Genomic DNA, 21,437 nt, shown 5'->3' on the forward strand with positions numbered 1-21,437 from the left:
AACTATGCGGGCTATTTCCTGCGAAGGCGACGTGCCATACTCGAATTCGACGAGATATTTCAAGATCGTTCAATTCCCGCCTTTCGCAGGCCAAAATAAGCGCGGCAATTTGCATAAATAATGTGGACGTTTTACTAACCCGATTCTCAATTCATTGCATTGGATGTGTGTGATATCGGTTATAGATTAAACACGCCGCGTTGCCCGAAAAGATTTCTATTCATTAGTTTGAAAAACAGCGATAAATAGTGTTTTTTTGAATACTAATTTCCAGTAATCTGATAATTTAGTCAATTTCCGAGCCAAACGCGGCACTTCTGCCATCTGCCAAAGCAAAATCTGAAAAATTCGTTATTTCCCCGAGCACACTATTAACTCGATCGATTACCTTCATGTCACAGGAAATATTAAACAGATGGCAATTCTAGAAGCTCGAAACACTACAAACCAAATTATTCGAATCGAATTATAATGGAAATTTCTAATTTATCGAAATTTTTTAGAAGAGCATCCAACTATACGATTCTTTTGCACTATCGAATTTATTCCGTCTCGATTTCGTTAAAATATATTTCAAAATAGTCAGTCAATATCATGCTTTAAATATAAATTCTTCTATCTTAATTCTTCCATTAGATTCCCATTTTTCCTCATTTCTCTCCTTTTTTTTTATAAAAACATTTATTACAAAAAGTGGTGTGATAATTAATATAATTTATAACGAACTTAAAACTAAAAGATGAGCAAGTGATAATATGCATAAAGTCTCTATAACTTAGGTTTGAAGACCACGTAGGGCATCTTGTAATTTTTTTCTCGCGATGGCCACACGGTCTTCTTGCCTCCTTATATCCTCATCCGCTATCGAGACCGCCTCAAACAGAATTGCACAATCATCTTATTAATGGTTATTAATTAGACAAATAAAATTCATAAACATTGGGGTGTCAATCGTTCTGATAATATTATTTTATGATGCATTCTTAACGCCAATTGACACGTTTGGCTATCGACTCTACCTGTACAAGTGGCTGATCAGGATTGAGAAATACCCCGGGATTCTTCTCTAAAGCCGTCTTCGAGCCCGTCTGTCCGGTGACTGGCTGGGTGGATACGTGTAATGCGGTGGCCACGCTCTGGAGCAACGTTTCTTCCGTGATATATGGTCCTACTGGCTTCAAGTTCTTTGGCAAGTCCATCGCGTCAAATTCATAACCGTCGGGATCGCACGCTCGCAGACCTTCCAAACGTTTTTCCCAGAAAAGCTGCAATATCGATACTTTGATTATCATTCATTCAATCGTTTAACTCAGCTATTGCTACTGAGAAAACGATAGGAGTTACAAACAAAACATTACATGAAAATTGTATTAAATTGAATCATTGCTTTTAACGTACAAGTATATAAATGTTTCTATATCGAGTACCATCACCAACCACCACCAAAATTACTTTATAATCCTGTTCAAATTGACTCTCGTTGTTATTATTAAAATTTAGCAGTTAATAAAAAATTTGCCATTGAAAACATAACAGAAAGCACAAAAAAATTATTGACAATTTCACGTGATTGCATGTTCAGAGTTACCTGCTTAGGCTTATCTTGGGAGCCATACTTGCCGTCAGTTTTATCGGCTCCTTCCTAAAGCAACGATTTGACAGTTGTGAATTTACAAGGATAGCTAACGAAAAGCAGTACAAGTGAATGGGTGTGTAAGCGGATAAAAAGTGTATCTCGCATAATACAGGGATTAGAAAGATCTCCAAATACAAAGATAATATATAAGAGAATAATCCATAAACATATTTGTAGATAAGTGTGCAGCTACTAGATATTGTATATGTGAATATAGACGGGTGTGAAAGAGTAAAAGGATTCGATTCATTGACACAACAAACTCTGTTTGAACAGAATCCAATTAGCGTAGACCAGCAAGCTGTGCCTGTAAACCAACCTGCTTCGGCTTCTCCTGCGAGCCGTGTTTGACATCCTTCACCTTCCCCTCCTGCGTCTTGTAGATCGTCACCGGCTGCTTGAAAATCGACGCCGTCTGCCTGATCGGCGGCACCAGCGACGCGTCGTTCCTGACGCCGCGGCTGAAAGGAAAGCCGCTTCATTTAGTTCAAAAAACAGATGATACAACTGTCATCGAGGTTAACGTTCGCGGCGTTCGCGAAACGCTGCCGTGTCCGTCTGCGAAAATTACTCTCGACATCTTTCGATTCCACGCCGAGAGCACTTTCGCCGCGTTTCCGCGCGCAATAAAAATCGAAAACGTCGGTCTTTGTCCCACGGGAATTCAAAATTCAACCTACTTGTAATAATAATCAACCTTCCCCGTGGACGCCAACTGATTCTGGCTCTTCCTCGCCGGTTCCTCCCTCGCGGGCCAATTGATCGGCAACGCCGAGGGGTACTTCTTCTTCTCCACGGACATGTTCATCGTTGCCAGTTTCTGTCTTCACACCGCGCGAATAATCCTTCGAAAATATCACGGATCACAAGTATAATCATATCTTGCCGTAGCTTCACTGTCGGCGGCAGTCGGCCATATTGAAGCGTCGCACGCGTCAACGGTACGTAGTTCCACGATCAGCCCGCAGAGTGCAGCACCTCCCGATACGTTCAGAGATTGCACACGTGCGTGACGGCGATGCACGTGCATGCCGTTCCGCATCGTTCTCCGCGTTCATTGAAGCGTGCCGCTGAGGCGAGATTTATTTATACGGTCGATACAAAAAACGAGATAAAACAATTTAAATACTAATAACTCGAACTTGATAGTGAAATAATAAGATTGAAGACTTTTTTTTATAAAGACGTCACTTGGACTCTGTGTATAATATATTGCTCTTTCGATATATATAATTCGATTTCATTTTTTTACTAAAGTTTTTCTCACTCATTGGCGCAAATTACTTAATCTAAATATTACAATAAATTTGTTTTCAAAAATTAATTCTATATTTCAGACATTTCCTTTAAATTTATCTAAATTTTTTCCATAAGAAAATTATATGTATACATATATATTTAGATAAATTTAGATAAATTTAGAGGAAATGTCTAAAATAGAATTAATTTTTGAAAACAAAATTGTAATATTTAAACTTAGTAATTCGCGCGCCACTAAGAAAAACTTTAGTAAAAAAATGAAATCAAATTATATATATCGAATTATAGATATTGAAGAGTGATATATTATACATATATATACATATAATCTTGAGACGTTTTATCAGTACAGTCGAATCTCGAACCTCTGCAACTCGAAAATCTCTATAAGATGAAAATTTTCGACTATTTACAAAAATTATTTTCAGCTAATGAATATCTTCAAATTCTAGTGTTCTTTTGCATGGATATTTATCTTGAACAATTAAAGATACCAGTGGAGATTTGTGTAAAATAATAAAGATTGGGAATCATAAACTGTCATAGATTTCTATCTGCAAAAATTCTTTTCAGCTGACGGGATATCTTTAGATTCTAGTATTCTTTTGCACTGATATTCATCTTGAACAATTAAAGATATCAGTGGGGATTCGTAAAATAATAAGATTACGTGGGTATCGTAAACTGTCACGAGATTTCTACTTTTAACACTGAAGATATTTGACGACGAATATGTCAGATTATAGGGATTAAAGTGCTTCCAATATCTTCGTCGAATTCTTCTATTTCTGGCATAATTTAATCGCAAAGATTAGGAGGATCGGGAGAACAGGTCGGGCGAGCGCAATGACGTCAAACCCTTGTATATAGATATAGAGGATTTAATTGCCGAAAGAAACAATTTTCGCGTAGCTATAGGAACAACTTGAACAGTGCTTGGAAAAAGATTAACGCTGCCTGTCTTCCGTTTATTACGAACGTATGTTCTTTTTCTCAACGGCGGCTTTCGGTACGCTTTCGCGGAGTGCAAAATGCGAGCACGGAGACGCAATTCAACGTATTTACGGTTTCGGTTCCGGGTTTTTCGGGAAGGAAAAGGGGAGGAAATGGGGGGGGGGGAGCGGGGAGGCAGGGTACAATCATTGTCGCGGCTATGCGATCTTTTTTTCTTCTTTTTGTTTGTCTCGCGTAATGCGCTTTCTTTTTCACGGTGCGTGTGTTATTCAACTGTAAAAGAATATCGATTCTGTACAAGTCAATGAGTTAGAGATAATTAACTATTGAGTCTTCTTGAGGTATCGTTGTTTCTATTGGTCTATACGAACGGGGGCTGCGATCGTCCAAAATTCGGAGCGACCGGTGAACGGGACGCTCCCTGACCACGTTTTACGCAAGTTTAGCAAAGTTCTTACATTCGCGGCAGTTATTATATCGCGGCGTTGAATTTCGGACGGTCGCAGCGGAGATGTCAACGTGTGTGTGTGTTTCATGTATGTGCCTTCCTGTAACAAAATATAAATCTCCATTACGCATCACCCGCTTTCACCATACGGCCTCCGAATAATAATGCGCTAGCTAGTACCCTAAAAAGTCCAGATGCACACACCTCCGGCCCTTGTAATCCGCACCGAAGGGGCGGTGTAAGAATTCAAGTGTTTCGCCTGATATTTTACAATATCATCCCGTCTCTTTCTCTCTCTCTCTCTCTTTCTCTGTCTCTGCAGTCGTGTCGATGCAGACGCGCGTGTGGTCGAACACGCATCGACCGCGGTTCGCTCCGATGGTTTAAGCCTAGGGTCTCGCGATGAATAGTCACAAAAATACTTTTATCGAATATTCTGCAAAATCCGCCCACGAACGTGGTCCGCTCGCTCGTGTTTGTTTTTATACGCGTGTATATGCGTGTGCGTAGTATGTATATGCCTATTATGGCAGTCAAGAACTCGCAAACAATGTACATTGTATCAAGTATCCGGTGCGCGCGCGCGCGCGCGTTTGTCGCGCGGCTTACGGAGTTTTCCTATTTGTATTTCGATACCGCTCGCAATAGGCGTATGAAAGCCAGTTTCATAATTACTGCAAAAGATCGAAAAGTATCTTTCGCCCCTCTCTTCTTCTTCTTAACCCTCTTTTTTTTGTTTTATCACCGCGTCCTTCCCCCTCTCGCGACACGTTTTTATAAAATCTCAATTACAATAAAGTCTTAACGGCAGACGCAACAGTGCCATATAATTACAAAAGGAAATCGTATTTAAAACTGAAAGTGTGTAATAAGTACAAATTATTCCTCTTAGTCGGTGGTAGAAATGTCAAAGATCCCCACATCCGCTGGCTTCGATATACCGAACGAACGCGTCGTCGCGCACGTTCAAAACACTGGTTTAGCGTGATCGATACTTATCGGATTTTCATAGCCCTACAGTTTCTCCGCTACATGACGTAAACGTTCTTGTCTACATACGTGCTCAATATATTATGTATAATTCTGCGACACAACATACATCCCTACTTTGACAAGTCTACAACACTAGATCAGCATTCCGTACGTATTCAGGTATTTCGCCGTGGCGATTCGTTTCGTCGCTGCGACACTATCGCAAGGGAACGACCTCGCCCGACGAAATGCGCTTAACTCGATTCGTCGCTCAATTTCCTTCACACATCACATGCAAAAAGATCTAATTATATAAAGATTCTATATTACATAAGTAACATATTACACAAGCGACTTTATTATCGCCTCCCACGTTAAATACATACGGAGAGTATCCGCATTCTCTCTCTTTCTCTCTCTCTCATATTCCAGTCACACTATCCTACTTACGATTATAGATTCTATACAATCTTATACAGCTAAATGCTGCAATCTTTATATATATTTATATCCCCATAATTTATATACTATCCCCCAGTATAATTTATGGGATTAGAGAAATGTGAAATTTAATTCGGTTTCTGTCGAATGTAGCGACCGTAGCACATCGACCAAGTCTTGTCAACTCTTATGAAACTTCGTAATTCGCTGATACACAGTTCCTTGAAGTCACATTTCGGAAGTAAAAAAAATTAATTCTCTTCTTTTTTTTTCAATTCCTCCGTCATAAGTCAATCACTTAACTGTCAAATTTCACTGTGAAATTTCGATCGATGTTGGCTATCGAAAAAAGTGATCAAACCAATATGAGGCTCAATACATCACTTCGTAGACGGTGGCTTTCTTGTCGCCGGATCCGGTCACGATGTACTTGTCGTCCGTAGAAATATCGCAGCTAAGCACCGAAGACGACTCTTTCGACTGGAAAGAAGAAAGGAAACCATTTACGATTGGTGTCGAAAGAAAATCGAGTGATTTGCATAATGCGATCACGACTAACCTGGAAAATCGAGGCACCGTATGGCGTGCGCCACGCATTAAGTAAATTATCCTTGCCGGTGGAGACGAACCACTTGCCACACGAGGCGAAGCGTAACGACAGCACGCAAGATTCGTGCAGATGCAACTGATACTTGTCGGGTTTCGTGGCATGGAGCACCTCGACATTCGAATTCTCCATACCAACGGCCAACCACTCGCCGGTAGGGCAGTATCCCAAAGAGAATATCTGCGACGTGAAATCGTGCTGCTGCAGTTGTCGACCTTCCCTAAGGTCCCAGGAGCGGACGGTATTATCGAGACCACCTGTCCACAGTTTCGAACCGTCGGCGGAGATGTCGATACACGAGGCGCCGTCCGTGTGACCTTGGAATTGTCGAACCAACGTCTGATTCTGCAAGTCCCACACGGCGATGTTGCCGTCGCTGCAACAGCTGAAGCAGACCTTCGAGTCCGGCGAGATCGCCAGGGCGTAACACGCCGGCGCCGAGGAGGTCAGTTCGGCTTTGATTCTCGGTGTCGGACTCGCCAGGTCCCAGATGCTGAGATTACTCGCCTCACCTCCCACAATTAATGTCCTACCGTCGGGTAACAGTTTCACCGACCTAATAACAACAATCAAGAGCGTCGCGTATATATTAATTCCGTTAAATACCGCGCGCCACTTATGCACGCTTTTAAATAATTACTACGGTCCGCGCGCGTTCTACGGTTACGCGAGGACGGCGGGGGAAGGAGGGAGGAAGGGAGGAGGAGGAGGAGGGAAGGGTGGTAAATGCATATACGGAAAATGCATGTGAAAATCGATGCCGCGCGCTGCTTCGGCGTGATATACAGCCGGCGGACACGACTAAATGTCATCCAGAATTCAGAGAGTCAGAAATTAATTACACCGACCGCGTAGTATGTATAGCGTTCGGGAGTTAATGTGTCACGAATTGCGAATGAAGACACGTGTTACTATCACTGACCTGATATAGTTGTCCCGTTGCAAGCAATCAAGCTGGGAGACTGGTTTCGCACTAGCACTGCCGCCCTGGCTGATGTCCCACACCTTGACGCAGCCTTTGCCGCCGGTGTAGACGTACTTGGTCGGATTCGAGATTGTCACGGCGCAGACTACCTCACCGTGAGTGAGCGTGTTTATTTGACGTGCGTGTCGCGGAATGCCCGGACCGATGAGCGCGTCCTGCGGAAACGGCACCGGCTGCATCTGGCCTTCGCTGGACACGTGGAAACTGTACGCACTGCTACGAGAAAAACATCATCTCATAAAAGTATAACGATACTACGACGACAAACGTATAACGTTATGCTGATAAACTGACGCGCAGAGGCAAGCAGACGACAGTGAGTTTTAGGAAAGGAAAGAGCACTCACGGTTTACCGCCGGGAGGAATGATCGGTCCGAGCGGTGCTCTCATGCTGTGAGGATCGTAAAGCTGTTGAAGGGGTGGTCTCGTGGGGTAACCACCGTTGAGCGCCGCCCCCGGAGGATAGCCCAGCATGTCCACGTGAGGTCCCGCGGGCGGATGATGCGGTGGCGGATAGTGCGGCGGATAAGGGCCGACCACCGAGGCCGAGACCAACGGTTTGCTGGAGCTCGACGGTTTCAGGCCGCCGGAGCCGGAACTGCTACCTACGATATCGCCGGTACAAACTCGATTACTTTCTGAACGTTGCCACCCTACTTCCATCACTTTTGACGCTCGTGACGTTTATTTCGAGTAACAACATACCCGCCGACGTTGGTGTGACCGGCTTCGAGATCGGTGTCGTTGGTTTCTCGCGCTCCTCCATCTTCTTGGCCGAGGGCGTGCTCGCGTTGCTGCTGGTGCCGCTTCTAGGTGACGGTGGCGGTACCTCCTTCTTCACCTGGCCGCTCAGAGGCACCGAGGACGGGCCCATCTTGTCGAGGCCGTTCTCTCGCGGTGACGTCGTGCCGTTCGCCGCCGGGCTGGTCGGGCCCTCGCTCGCGTCGTCGACCACCAAGTCTTGGTCGCTCTTTTCACCATCGCTTTGCTGTCGGGGAGAACACGCACGGCTTTATTAAGGCGAATCGCCGATCGTGGAGCATGGGGCACTATTCTTAGATACTTACATGGCCTATGTCCTTGTCCTGCTCCTTCTTCATTTTCTTCCCCAGCAGATGTTCGTGCTGCGGATCGGGTGTACTGCGCGGTCTGTACTTCTCCCGTTCCGCCGGCGATATCGAGTTCCTCTGCAATTAATAAAGACGATCGAGATCATTCAGTGCTCAAGATCCGGAATCTTTAACGGAGTCGTTATACGATTTTTATAGAATTCTTTATCAACGTGAAAGATACGATCCGCGCGCTCTCTCTCTCTCTCTCTCTCTTTCTCTCTCTCTCTCTCACTCTCTCGTCTAGCGCGGTTAATCCGATTACGGAGATTTACAGGATTTATTCGTTCAAGATTTTTACGGGCCGCGCCGGATTTCTACCTCCTCTCGATAGATTTTCACGGAAAAGTATCGGGGAACGAAGGACTTCTTGCGACCGAGGGGGAATGGACGACGGATGGAGGGTAGAACGACTAAATTCCTTCCTTCCTCCTTCGCGATTAAATAAAACGACCTTCCCGTCGGACGGGTGGAAGAGGCATCGACGGAATTACTTATCCCTCCTGGCCCGCACGACCTCCATTTCGCTCCGAGGCGAACGAAGAATAATAGGTCGGATCGTAGAATTCTGCCCTTTTTTTTTCTATCGTATTATGCGCGAGTGCCGAGAAAAATATCGGCATGCATTTCCGAATGCGAAAGCACTTGAATGTCCTGGGCGTTTTATCGACTTCGCTCTTATTTTATCGCGCCTCTTCAATAATCGCTTATACGAATTAAAACACACTCTTTTCCCGGGAATCTAATCAGTTGGGAAAGACTAAGTTTTAATACAGGGAATGTAAGCGCGAGATAAGAATCGCAATAGACATTGATAAACAACGCGAAGATTGCTTATCGCTACTCCGACCTTGTCTTCTTTCATGTGCTTCGACACAAGCAGGTAAAATCGAGAGGAAGATCATCAACGCTGACAATCTTCATAAAACGTGAAAAGGCGCGTTTCTCGCAAAAATGCAAGCTCGCACAAGCTCGCCGGGTGGGAGGGGCCCGAGAGGGGGGTATCATCGACCGGAAGCTTTACGAGCGGTAGTTTCGTCGTCGATACGTCCGACACAGCATCGCGACACCGTTCGCATGCCTTTGGCACATATATAAACTTGGCAGCCCTTTCCCCGTGTCCTCTCCCGATAACTACGCGCCCCATCTTTGCAAACCCGTAAACCACCCTGCATCGCATCCCCTCGCAAGCCCCGCCGCTCGTCGCCGGTGTCGAAGTAAATCTCCTCTTCTCTCAATTACCCTTCGTCCCTCATCCTACTACTGCGACGCCGGGCTCTCTCGGTCCATTACTTCGACGCCTCGGTATCATCCTCTCCCCGCCTGTCGACCGAAACGCTTCGGGTAAAAGGAAATATATAAAAGAAAAAATGGGGATCTTGAGATATATATATATATATATAAACACATACATACATACATGCACGGATACGCTCGCCCGGGGTATCTCCGGGCGATTAACGTACGAAATTACATGCCGCTCGGAGGATAAGAGGTATCGCGGCCCGCGTGTCTTGTCAGACACCGACGAGAAATCGCTCGGGAGAGCGAAAGGAGTCGGCGAGAACCGGGTATGAAACCCCGCGACGCGGAAAAATCGAGCGGCAACGTGTTCTCTCGTTCGCGACGACGATATAGCGACGGAAAAGCGAAGACAAAAGCCAGGAGGGGAGGATGAGCGGGGAACGGGGGCGGAAAGTCTCGCAAACACGCGCTCCGCTCACGTCATGAAAGATTCCCGGCAAGAAAAGGATCCCCCCGGGAGCCGTATTACGTGCCTCTCTCTTTCGAGTTTTCTTCGCGAAAGAATCCCGGTGGTACAGAGAAAGGAGGGATATCTTTCTCCTCCGAAAAGACGTCCTCTCGTTATCCGGAAACGGTCGGTCACTGCTTATCCGACCAGAGCCCACTGAAGCGGATGAGACGACTGTCCGCGTCGAAAGGAGAATCTGGCGAGAAAACAGCGTTTGACACGCGTTCGCGAGAAAATAAGGCGCGCCATAATGACTTAAAATCTTACGATTTCTAGGCAAACGTTATCACTGGTGGGAAAAAAAAAACAACATTTTACACTGCACGTTCTCGACAAGGTTTTTATCATTGCATCATCTCGCATATCTAAATTATCGCGAACGCGCGATAATTTTCGATTAAGAAAACACTGTTTTAAAAAATATTTATGGGCGTTACAAAATACATTTAATTTGATAATTATTAGTGTGTATGGCATTATTATTAAATTAGAGTAAATGTTGTTGTTATATACTCCTGAATAGAATATAACAACTATGGTAAAACGATTCTACGAGGAAATCGCGCGACTGGATTTAGTTCCCTGGAAAATCATGCGGAAACACACACCAACTCTTGTCCGCAGTCGATACCGCTAGTAGTAAGTATGTACCCGGAAGTCTCGTCTTTCGGGGGGGTAAGCGCATCCTTTCTCTCCCACCCCCGTCGTCGCGAGACGCCGATAGCTCGCAATGTCGTTTCGCGAGAGCTTTCCGTTTCTGTTCCCCCTTGCTTTCCCGTTGCCTGCTCGCGTTGCGCCGGTATATGTGCAACGCATACATATATATATGTACGTACGCATGTGTGTGTGTGTGTGTGTGTGTGTGTGTGTGTGTGTGTGTATAGATACCTCCGCGAAGAAACGATATACACGCGGCCCGCCTTCCATTCACGTAAGTTTACTTACACCTATCCCGTCGGCTATCCATACCACCCTCTCCCACAAAGAGGATTCGTGCCACGATCAATATGGGGGTTGGTACCTCAGGGGAAGACGAAGAGATAGAGGAGGAGGCGGCGGAATGTAGGAGGAGCTGCGGGTATACCGTAGATATATAGACTTTGTAGTGTTAGGGACGACTTGGTCCGCAAGCAAGCAGGCAGGCAGGCAAGCAACTTGGCAAGCAGCAGCAGGCACCGAAGTACAGTCAGGGGTGGCTCTTTCAAGGGTGAGAGACGTGAGAGCGGGAGACGGTCGGGGGGAGGAGGGGGGGAGACGGCTTTGGCCGTGTGCATGGTATTGGGGTTGGCGGTCGCAGCCATGAGGGTGGTAAGTGAGTGAGCGACTCCTTCGCCGCGGCGCCTCGTCTCGACTCAACCACCCTAACCTTACGGATATATCCCAAGCCACCGACCGACCACCCACCGTCCTGTCTCTCTCTCTCTCTCTCTCTCTCTCTCCAGCTTCTTCTCTCCTCTTCCCTTTTCCACACCGTCTCACACCCCTTACTGCCGCTGCCACTCGTGCGCTCTCACCCTACGTCGACCAACCAACCACCCCCGTCCGCCTGCCTGCCTGCCTGTGGTGCCTGTTTCCCTATTCCTCACTCCACCGACGTCGTCGTCGTCGTCGTCGTCGTCGTCGTGGCTAGGACCCTGAGAGAGAAGGTTACGAGCCGGAGTCGCGTCTCCCAAGACCCCGCAAACCCCAGCTGGTACAAGATTGCACCCAGTGGCTCTCAGTGTCACCGTCATCGCCACCGCCGTCGTCGTCGTCGCCGGTCCCGGAGGAACGCGCCGGAACGAGAGACGTCGGGAAATTGGGATTCCGTGTGGATCGGTATATACGATTCGATACCGTCGACTGTGCGGGGGATGCTCGTGGTTGACGGACATTGCGGGGCTTTACGCCGCGACGCGGAGACGTTCGACTAATGCGTCTCGTGTCGGCGAATCTCCGACCGTCGAAGCACGGCAGAACCGTAAAGACAATGCTCTCTCCCTCTGTATTTCAACTTTGAGACTGACGTCGCACGAACGGCCGCACAAGCTGTGTTTCCAACTTAGACTTATCGGTTTCGTGATATTTACCTTTCCACTCGAAACCATCCATTGTGACGATAGATCTCGAACGGGCGTGATTCCCCGGCGCGATCAGGTCTTCAAACTCGATTTCCGAACAGATAAACATCCGCGGCATTAAACCACCTTGACACTTGTCCCGCGATTTCGGACTCGCGCGTTTGAGGCTAATGGCTCCTGAATATTCGACGTCCGATCGCCCGATTTTCGTTTCTGCCCGCGCCGCGGTTCCGATTAAATTTAATTAACCGAGATCGCTCCCGCGTGCTACGCGAGAGAAAGATTCATGGCAGGGTCCGGGGATCGCGTGCGTAATTTCGAGTGGACACCCGTTGGCTTCGCTGGCTATATACCGGCGTGTTGCAGCTTACTCGCGAATGCATGGAATTTTTTATGATCGCGTCGGTCGGACGCGGGACGGCAGCCGGTAATCGGTTCGCGGAATCCGGCGCGTACGTGTCACTGGGTCAACCGGTGCATTCGTCATACCGGCAATTAGTGTGCGCGCGAATTTTTATCACCGCCGCGGCAACGCAGATATCCACGTGTTTTGGCCTGGCCGATCTTTTTTTTTTTTTGCGTGGCTTTATCGAAATCGATACTCTGCTTCGACAAAAACAAGCCGTCCGTCGATATTGCGCTTCCACTCAAACACACACACAAACGCACACACGGACAAATCGGATATCTTTCCAGATATAGAGGATTTTGTTTAAATTATACTTGCGCAAATATTAATCATGGAAGCGCCAGAGCGCGGTACTCGGGCGTTTTTCCTCTTACTCATTCATACAAACACGTCGCCGGTTTACCGCACTTCCACCGCGGACTGTCCCCGTCGAATTTTTCGGCGGAGGAGCAGCGCGCTATCTCGCAATCGGACTTGCTCAAATTGGACGACGTATAAATAAAAAGCTCACACGCAGCGCCGCGAATCAGACAGACATTCACAACGCTATGATTTATGGCGCAGCCGTAAATAGCAAAATTCCCTTTCTCTCAGCGCGTTACTCGCCGTGTTCTCTCGCGCTGCGCTTTTTTCCTCCCCTCTCCCGCACCCCTCCCCGCCCACCCTCTCCGCCTCTCTTTCTTCTCCTCTCTCGGTCTCTCGCGCTCTCTTTTTTTCTCCTCCCCCGGAGCCGTGTCCGCCCTCGGAGCGGCGAGAGACCCGTGGTGGAATTTGCATTTTTAAATTAACTCGCGTCTGTTTGCAGCTATCTCGGCTCGGCGCCACGCTGCTGCTGCTGCTGCTGCTGCTGCTGCTGCTGCCGTCGCCGCCGCCGCCGCTGCTGCTGCTGGGCTCTGCAATTTTATGCAGCAACGCGCGTGTGGACCGCGTCCCATCGCCCCCGCGTACACACTACCATCTCGTCGCCGCCGCGCCGTTCTTTCTTCCGCACGTATACAGGCGCACACCCGCCGCGCGCGTGATCGATAGTGCAACAGTTATCGTTATCGCGCCGACGAACTCGCGGCGCGGACGCGTTTTTCGTCCCGAGACCCGGCTGCGCCGCCGAAAACTGCGGAGGCAGACCCCGGGGTTTTTTTTTCTCTTTCTCTTTTTTTTTAACAAAACGCTGTAACGCTTCAGGAAACCGACGGAGCGCTTTCGGAAAAACCGCTGTACGTGCTTGACGATCAACCCTCCTCGCGGAATTTAAGTTTCATCAAATTTTCATACGGATCCGCTCTCTCGAGGGGACGGCGCGGCGGCGGTATCCCCGCGGTTCTTATACGCTCGCGACCGAACCGAGAACGTCGCGCTTCGTACCAATTGCCGCTTTTAATTACGTTTTTAATTACGAAACGTGGTTCTGACGAGAACCGCCAACGCCACGACCGGCGTCCGCGTGAATACCTACTCGAGCTGCACACCCGCGTCCTGACGTTGTCGGACTTAGTGCACGTGCGATTTTTCAAAGGGGAAAAGGGGGAAAAATTCCTATTCGCCCGTTCGCACGTAGGCGTTGTCGGCTAAGTCACCGAGTTTCGCAGCGATAGCTGGAACGTGAGTGGTCTTTTACGCGAGGCAGGCAGCTTCCTGAGAGAGAGTATCGCCGGGGCTGTGAAGAGCGAGGAAAGACGACACGAGGGGGTGATGCGAGGGTAAAAGACAGGAGAGAAATAGAGGACGCGCGGGGAGGAAAGGTGACGGGAGGGGGCGGATTGGACGGGCGAGAGCAGATCGGAGAAATAAGGGGCAAACAGAATAGCTTGCCATAAAGTGCCTGCGCGTTATCCACGAGGGAGGAGAGACAGAGAACGAGGAAACATTTTTATCGCTCCGTCAGAGAGAAGTAGGAGGAAGCAAAACAGACGGGAGTAGGACGAGGCGGAGGAGAGCGAAGCAAGAAGTGGAGCGGCGAGAGAGGTGGAGCTACGGGTAATTGAAAAGCCCGTGGTGCATCCCGATCGTCGCTTTATTTCGCTCGTGCACGCTCGACGCGCGGTATACCAGAGCTTCTCTCCTATTATCTCGCCCTACTCTACCCACTCCCGTCGTCGAGCCGTCGCGTCTTCCTCTCACGCTCTCACCTTCCGCACGTCGGAATAAGAAAGACGAGAAAAAGCCCGAGGAGGGCAAAGCGAGGGACGGCGACGAGCAGATGCCCCGTCGAGGTAAGCCGGTAAAAGAGGAGACGGGTGAGGGAGGGAAGCGGGGAGGGGAAAAAAAAAAGATCGTACGCAACAATGCCCGCGGAGGTGCATTCTCGCGCGATTACCGACGCGCGGCGCGGAGGGGCCCCCCTTAACGAATGGCTTCGTAAACCATGGGCGCTTTAAGGTCATTACACATCGCAAAAAAAGAGAGTTAATGGCCGTCGTCGAAGCTGCACGCTGCCGGCGGGAGGCGAGACGGAAGAGTGAAAGGAGAGGGAGGGAGAGACGCGCGGGACCGGTTGGCCGCCCGTCGCCGATCGACCGTCTGATTTATAGCGGCAGTATCTTCCACCGGAAAGACGAGAACGCGCAACCTCATTGGCTTCCTACGTTAGCGGGTTAAACGTTTCTCCCGCGGCGTTATACGTCCCCCCCCCCCTCTTGTCCGCTTGAACGTTCGCCAAAAAGCAGCCACGTGTACGCCGTTAGATCGGAAAGTTTCGACTAGAATGCGGAATACTCGATCGGAATGGCAGACGCGCGGAGCGATATTAGATTTTCCCTTCGAAATACAGAGCCGAATTATACGCGGCGTGGTATTTCCTCTCGTTCTATTTATTTGCTTGAATTTCTAGCAAGAAACGTACGGCGCGAGAGAGCCCCCCCCGGTGTAGTTGAGAGCGCGGCGCGTAGGTATAACTATATACGGACGCGCTCTCACGAATTTCACAGATTTTTCCCGCGAGTTCGCGTATCGGACACGTTATGTAACGGACGTTATGTTGAAATAAAATAATGATTCTTCGCTACGTATCTCGCGTCCTCGTTTGCAAACCTGCATCCGTCGCGTGTTGGACAGCGCGCCCGTTATTTCCAGCGGGACGTTTTAATAACAAATCCACGCTTTCGCGGCCGCTCTTCTCTTCCGCTTCTGCTTTTTCGTTCCCCTTCCTCTTTCTCTCTCTCTCTCTCTCTCTCTCTCTCTCTCTCTCTTTCGCACTCTTTTCTCTTTTTCTTTTCCTCTTTCGCTCCCGTCGTCGCGGAAAAAGCTTTTCACGGCGCGGTAGAAAACGCGTTGCACGTTACGCAGCACACAGTCGGCCGATTATATTGTGAAATATACACGGAGACGTAATTACGGGACGGTCGATCTTTACGTCGGCTGTCTACTACGCGCGGCATTTTACGGCCGTCTCATTAAATTACGGACTAATTACCGGTCGGCGAATTATTAAAAAGCTTAGTCGGCCGTTAAGCGCGCCACGAGTCGTAAAAGCGCGCCTTCTCGTTTCGAGGATGATCGGTCCTAAATATGAGTAGTGTATTGCGAGTGCCAGAGAGTGGAGGAAGGATACACACACGTTAGAATAAAAGTGTGGCGCACACAAAGAAATTATTTGCAGAATAAATTTTACGATAAAGGGGAAGGAGGGTAAAGGGCGTTTATAAAATTATCGAAGATGCCTAATCTCGGGAGAATGAAAAATTTCCCGCGAAACGCCGGGCCGGTAAAATAAAAGCGCGGCGTGAAAAACTCGCGTTAATTTCTCGCTGGAAGATTGTGCGACTGCGACAATTTTCGTGCCGGCTTATGTGCACTGGACCCATAACGGCGCGGACACAAACGGCGGGGCGTAAATATCGGGGTGCGCGAGGCGGAACGAAAGCCGCGAGCAGCGAGAGAATCGATCGTAAAGAACCGCGACGGAGCGATTCGCCGTTGAGGCACTGTTGCTAAAATTGCTCCCAACCGCACACCTACGTATCGTGCTGTGCCGACGTAATAAATATTGGAGAGACGTTTTATTCCGTTTCGCAGAATCGTCATCGATCGCTGCAGACGCGCAATGACTATAAAACCGCCGATCCGTCGTGCTCTGATTGCGATCGTTGCGCGCGCGAGACGCAACTTTTATATATATATATATATATACATATTTTTTTAATTTTCTAACGATTACGTTTGCTGCCAATCGACTGTAAAACTAGGACGCGTTACGAAGTGCCATGTTGCGTTTTTACCGTCGCTTTCGTAAGCACGATCATCGCATGCGGCTCTTGTTACGGTAATTGATACTTAGAGTAATTAAACATCTCCCCGTATTTTATTGCGCGATACTCCGGCGCTTGGCGTTTCGTCACAGCCCCGTTAACAGTAAGAAGCAAGCATTTACTTTGAAAAATGTATAAATATAGAATAAGAAGTAAAAAAAAAAAGTGCCTCTCGTCAACTCAAAGTCATACTCCATAACAAATTTAATCTTTTCCGAATCTATTGACTTCCACAACGACTTCGCGCGCGCAAGAAGATGCTTCGAGAAAGAGCAGAGATGATAGAAACAATGCCGAAAAGCGGCCGCAGCGAGGCGTTGTTAAGGCGCCACGATATATTTTTAATTAATTAATTCGCGAAAGCCGCAGATTCGCCGTCTCATAAATTCCTGTGTCAGAAGCATCCTCCCCCGCGAAGGGGAAGAAAGACCAAGGAGAAGCATAATATCGGGGATGGAGGTAAAGTATGTAAAGTATTTAAAAATATTAAGTACCCTCGAGAGAGAGAAAGAGAGAGAGGAGAGCGAATATCAAGACAAAGAGAGAATCGCAAGCTCAGATAGGGTTGGAGAGTCGTTAGAGTTAAGGGTAGGGGTGAAAGTGACAGCGACGTGGAAACGGAATTACGGGATCGGCGCGGTGGAAGGTGGTAGGAGAACGTTTCAATTAGTAATTAAAACGTGCCGTGCAGTAACCCTCGCCCCCAGCCCCTCGGTCGCCGCTCTTCCGCCCCCCCCCCTCTCCTCCGCGGTACAACGAGGCTCTTGCTCTCTTATACCGTCGTCGTCGCCACCGCCGCCATCTTGTAAATTAATTAATGCGTTCCTAACGAGATCAGAGGCGTCGGTAAAGCAGGAGGGTTGGCTGGTTCTCTACTTTGCCCGCCAAGGAAAGGGGGTGAGAAACTCAAGAGCGTAATTCGCGCCTCGCGCGCCCCACGCGTGATTCGGATACACTCTCCGAGATAGTCGCGGCAGCATCCCCCGTTTCCAGGAAGTCTAAGAACTAGACTTGATAATTAAATTCACTGGTGCGTCTGGTGGAAAACTTTGAATAAAACTTTAAATAAATATTATATCGCATATGGATAACTGACGCGAGCTTCTGAGCTTTTCACGGTTCTCCGCATATAAATGTGTTTGAAATTTTGTTTTACACTTCTCGACTAGTTGTGTACGTAGAATATAGTTTCTAGTTGCGCAATGCATTCCTACAGTGGGCAAACATTCCGCGATGCGAAATTTGCCGTGCCGCGACATCGGTCGCGAATCTCGGCGCTGACTTTTCGAAACACTCTCCCGCGACCCTCACAGCCCTGGATGAGAGCGAATTAGTCTGTTCCCGGGGGTAGACAGCAGAGACAGGGTGTCAGTGGAAGGGGATGTTGGTCGGGGGGTCGGTGTCAGGATCTCTCGACCCTTTCAAACCCTTTCATCGGCGCTTCACCCGCTTACATAATGCAGCCACTCTAATTAAAATAAATTACACTCTCGCGCGTCAGTTCGCTCTTTTATCTCTTTCTCTCTCCCTCCCTCTTTCTCTTCTGGCCTCGCACCCGTGCTCTCGCCCTTTCTCTGTGTTCTCGCCCCTCCCCCCTCTCGCAATTCCCTTCCTCCTTTCTCTCGGCTAGCTTTTTTTTCGCTCTCACCCTGTCGTTTTTTTGTACCGCACTTTCGACCACCACCCGGGTAACGCCCCTCTCTCCTGTCCTCTTTCTCTCTCTCTTTCTCTGCTTCTCTCTCCCTCTCCCCCCCTCTCTCTCCCTCTTGCTCGTTTATTTGCACTTTATTCGAGATTTAATTTACCGACCTCCGGCGACAGCCTCGTTGGTGCGCGCTCGACTCTGTGATGGGATTAAAAAGGCGGGTAGGGGATGATAGGATGGAAGAGGCCGAGAGCGGTGAGAGGGAGAGGCGAGAGGATGGCGTAAAAGTTGGAAAAAGAGTAACGCGACCGCGAGCTCCGCGACCAATGGAGAACGAACTGCCGGAAAATGGCTGAACCAAGGAAAAAGCGAGGAGGCGTACGGAGGGGCTGTCGGGGGAGGGGAACGAACAATCGATATCGCGGCGTCTCGATTCGTAGCCGATTTTCAACTCTCGGAACAGCCGAGCATGTACCTGCCACCACAACATCGCGATGGCGCGAGGGGCTTATACACACAGTAAATAACGGAATCGATTTCGATTAAACGTTTAAAATCGTTTCTGTTTTCGTGATATCAGGATCGCCGATGCGGTTGCGATGCCAGCCTCCGGGCTACGAGATACGGGGTGATTTTTTTCCCTCCCCGCCCGAACGATATTTGATTACAATTAACGTTCGGCAAATCGTATAAATCGACGTCATCGTTCTGAAATAAGTGACAAATAATGTCATATATATTGTTGCACATCCGCGTTGATTCGCGTATTTATAAAGGGATCATTGTAACAAGATCAACATTGAGCTACAAAGTGATGACAATATCCAACAAAAGGGAATTGCGGTCCTTAATAAATAAATAATAAAAAAAAAAAGAGTCGGAGAATCTGTCGCGAACAATACTCGTATTTCCAAATTGTCATGAAATATTCGCATTATTCTTGCGATTGTTTATTAAATATTTCATGTTGAAAATAGAGATATTCATTTATCTGCGGACATGAGCGAAAGCGAGAGAGAAAAAGAGGAAGAGAGATCGTGCTCGAAAAAGAACCGCGGACAATATATATCTGGCTTCACAGTCGCGGGTAATTTTCGCGAAAATGCGTTCACATTACAGCGGGATGAATCAACATTAACGGTCTCCACGAGTATCCTCCTCGTCACCATCGAGACCACCAGCTTCCGCGACAATTTACCGCGAGCTATCCGAAACGAGGCGTAAGCATCGCGCAATTCAATTAAGCCCACGCTCGCATGTCCGAGAGGGAGAGAAGGGGGCCAGGTAATAGCTGGAAACACCCCCCGCCTTTTTCATCCCCCCGTCAGTGCGAAGCAATAGCAATAAATAAATATTCCGCGGTCGTCCGATGCCCTCCCTTCCTCCCCATTCCCATACCTCTTCCACCTTTTTACGCCACAGGGGGCAGCCGCTTCACGGTGTTTTATGAATTCGTTATGAGTCAACGCCTCTCTCTCTCTCTCTCTTTCTCCTACTGAGAAGGGAGTTGTGGAGTAACTCGCACAGAGTAGCTCGGTCTTTCGCCGTCTTTTCCTCTTCTTCGACTTCGCGCAACGAGCGACGTCAACGTCGAGCTATAGGCATACCGTTGGCTTCTTTCCCGCATCCTCGAAAAGCTCCGAGGTGTTTCGCAACGCACAGAGGAAATATTTCCCGGGTCGTGAAAAATCCTGAAAGTGGAGAGGCGATGCGCGCGCGCGCGAGAGAGAGAGAGAGAAGCAGGATGCGAAAGGTAAAGCTCCCAGGAATGAAAGGAGAGGACTTTACTGGTGCGCGAATAATAACGACTCGCATTCTCTCCGGCTGTCGTCGATTTTCGATTTGAGACGCCAACTTTCTTTCCTCTCCATCCCTCGCCTCACCCTCTGTACATACGTATATATTCTCTTCCTCGAGTTTTTTTTTCCTCCTCTTTCCATCTCCAGCCTTCCGCGATGGTTTGCCCCTTTTCCGCAAGCACCGTTCTTCCTCGTCGATCCAATCACGAGATCGGATTGCACGGAGGAAGGGTGGGCGGGAAGTGCAAGAAGGAACATGAAAATGTAGTTGGGTAACGACCCGCCGAGCGGAATAGAAGTTTTATCGTGCAAGCCTGCCCTCCCGCGCTCTACGCCGCGGAGAGGACGTATAAATTCAAAGTGACACGAGAAAGCGGATCGATGGGAACGTAATTCTTCGCTCCTCGGGAACTCGGTAAGTACGGCGTCAATTTGTTCGATGGCTCGGAACTCCCTTCCGTTAAAAAGAAGGCGATAGACGCCTTCTTCGCGCCAAGATCGGACCCCTCGATCAATACGGTATACATGCAGCGAAAACTTCTTGACAAAATAAGGAAGGGTAGCGGATTTCGAAGTAGGCGTGATTGCAGCTTTTTAAAATTCATTGTCATTATTACTTTTAAGCAAAAAGAAAGGAATAAGCGTGGCTGAAAGCTCGATCGGCCAAGATGTTCTCAAAATGAAAGAAGACATAAAGAGATGAAGAAAAAAATATACATGTAGAACGATGAATAACAGGACTCGCCCTTCCAGCAATCAGTAATATTATACGACGCTAGGGTGAGTAACCCCATTAGCATTCATATTTCAATTTCACAGGCCTCAGGGTCGCAGTTTGAAACTGTGGAAGGTACTTGGTTGGAACGGCGAACATGAGGGGGGGGGAGGGAGATAAACGGAAGAGAATTCACAGGGAAGAGCCAGAGGGGTGGAAGCGATGCGGATGGGAGGCAGGGGTACGTAGAGGGCGAAAGAGGAGAGCTAATATCGATAGCAACCTATTACCATCTATCTCCATACCGATGTAATGGACGCGCAGCCCCGATTATCAATCCGTAATAATTGTGCATATTAAACGGGCACTAATTATCGGGCTGGCAGCGTGCCGCGGGCGC

At 48.3% G+C, this 21,437-nt stretch overlaps 2 protein-coding genes across 3 annotated transcripts in view; both read right to left on the reverse strand.

Annotated features, from left to right (window-relative positions):
• Positions 1–526: 526 nt before the first annotated feature.
• On the reverse strand, positions 527–2,562 carry LOC105450432 (methyl-CpG-binding domain protein 3). 2 transcript variants are annotated; one of them, XM_011690267.1, is made up of 5 exons: positions 2,317–2,562; positions 1,956–2,097; positions 1,589–1,642; positions 1,020–1,265; positions 527–874 (listed from the first exon to the last, which is right to left on the reverse strand). In XM_011690267.1, the coding sequence occupies exons 1-5, from the start codon at positions 2,442–2,444 to the stop codon at positions 776–778; spliced, it is 669 nt and encodes a 222-aa protein (XP_011688569.1). In that variant the 5' UTR covers positions 2,445–2,562; the 3' UTR covers positions 527–775. The 2 variants fall into 2 exon arrangements, with proteins under 2 accessions (XP_011688569.1, XP_011688570.1); XM_011690268.1 differs by lacking the exon at positions 1,589–1,642.
• Positions 2,563–3,761: 1,199 nt separating this feature from the next.
• The window catches only part of LOC105450483 (protein groucho-like), a 70,573-nt gene continuing 52,897 nt past the window's right edge, over positions 3,762–21,437 (reverse strand). Inside the window, exons 8-13 of the mRNA XM_011690335.1 lie at positions 8,371–8,490; positions 8,009–8,291; positions 7,650–7,908; positions 7,241–7,519; positions 6,271–6,874; positions 3,762–6,191 (exon numbers count right to left, since the gene is read on the reverse strand). Coding sequence (XP_011688637.1) covers positions 6,084–6,191; positions 6,271–6,874; positions 7,241–7,519; positions 7,650–7,908; positions 8,009–8,291; positions 8,371–8,490 — 1,653 coding nt within the window. The 3' untranslated portion in view covers positions 3,762–6,083. The remainder of the gene's footprint in view (positions 6,192–6,270; positions 6,875–7,240; positions 7,520–7,649; positions 7,909–8,008; positions 8,292–8,370; positions 8,491–21,437) is intronic.

This window comes from Wasmannia auropunctata, unplaced genomic scaffold (assembly GCF_000956235.1).
Source record: "Wasmannia auropunctata unplaced genomic scaffold, wasmannia.A_1.0 LD336061.1, whole genome shotgun sequence".
Classification (NCBI taxonomy): Eukaryota; Metazoa; Arthropoda; class Insecta; order Hymenoptera; family Formicidae; genus Wasmannia; species Wasmannia auropunctata.

Coding starts and splice junctions, on each gene's coding strand:
- LOC105450432 (XM_011690267.1), bottom strand. CDS start 2,444: ATGAACATGTCCGTGGAGAAGAAGAAGTACCCCTCGGCGTTGCCGATC. Junction 2,098..2,316: donor AAGGTTGATTATTATTACAA/GTAGGTTGAATT, acceptor CTTTCCTTTCAG/CCGCGGCGTCAGGAACGACG. Junction 1,266..1,588: donor CCCAAGATAAGCCTAAGCAG/GTAACTCTGAAC, acceptor TCGATATTGCAG/CTTTTCTGGGAAAAACGTTT.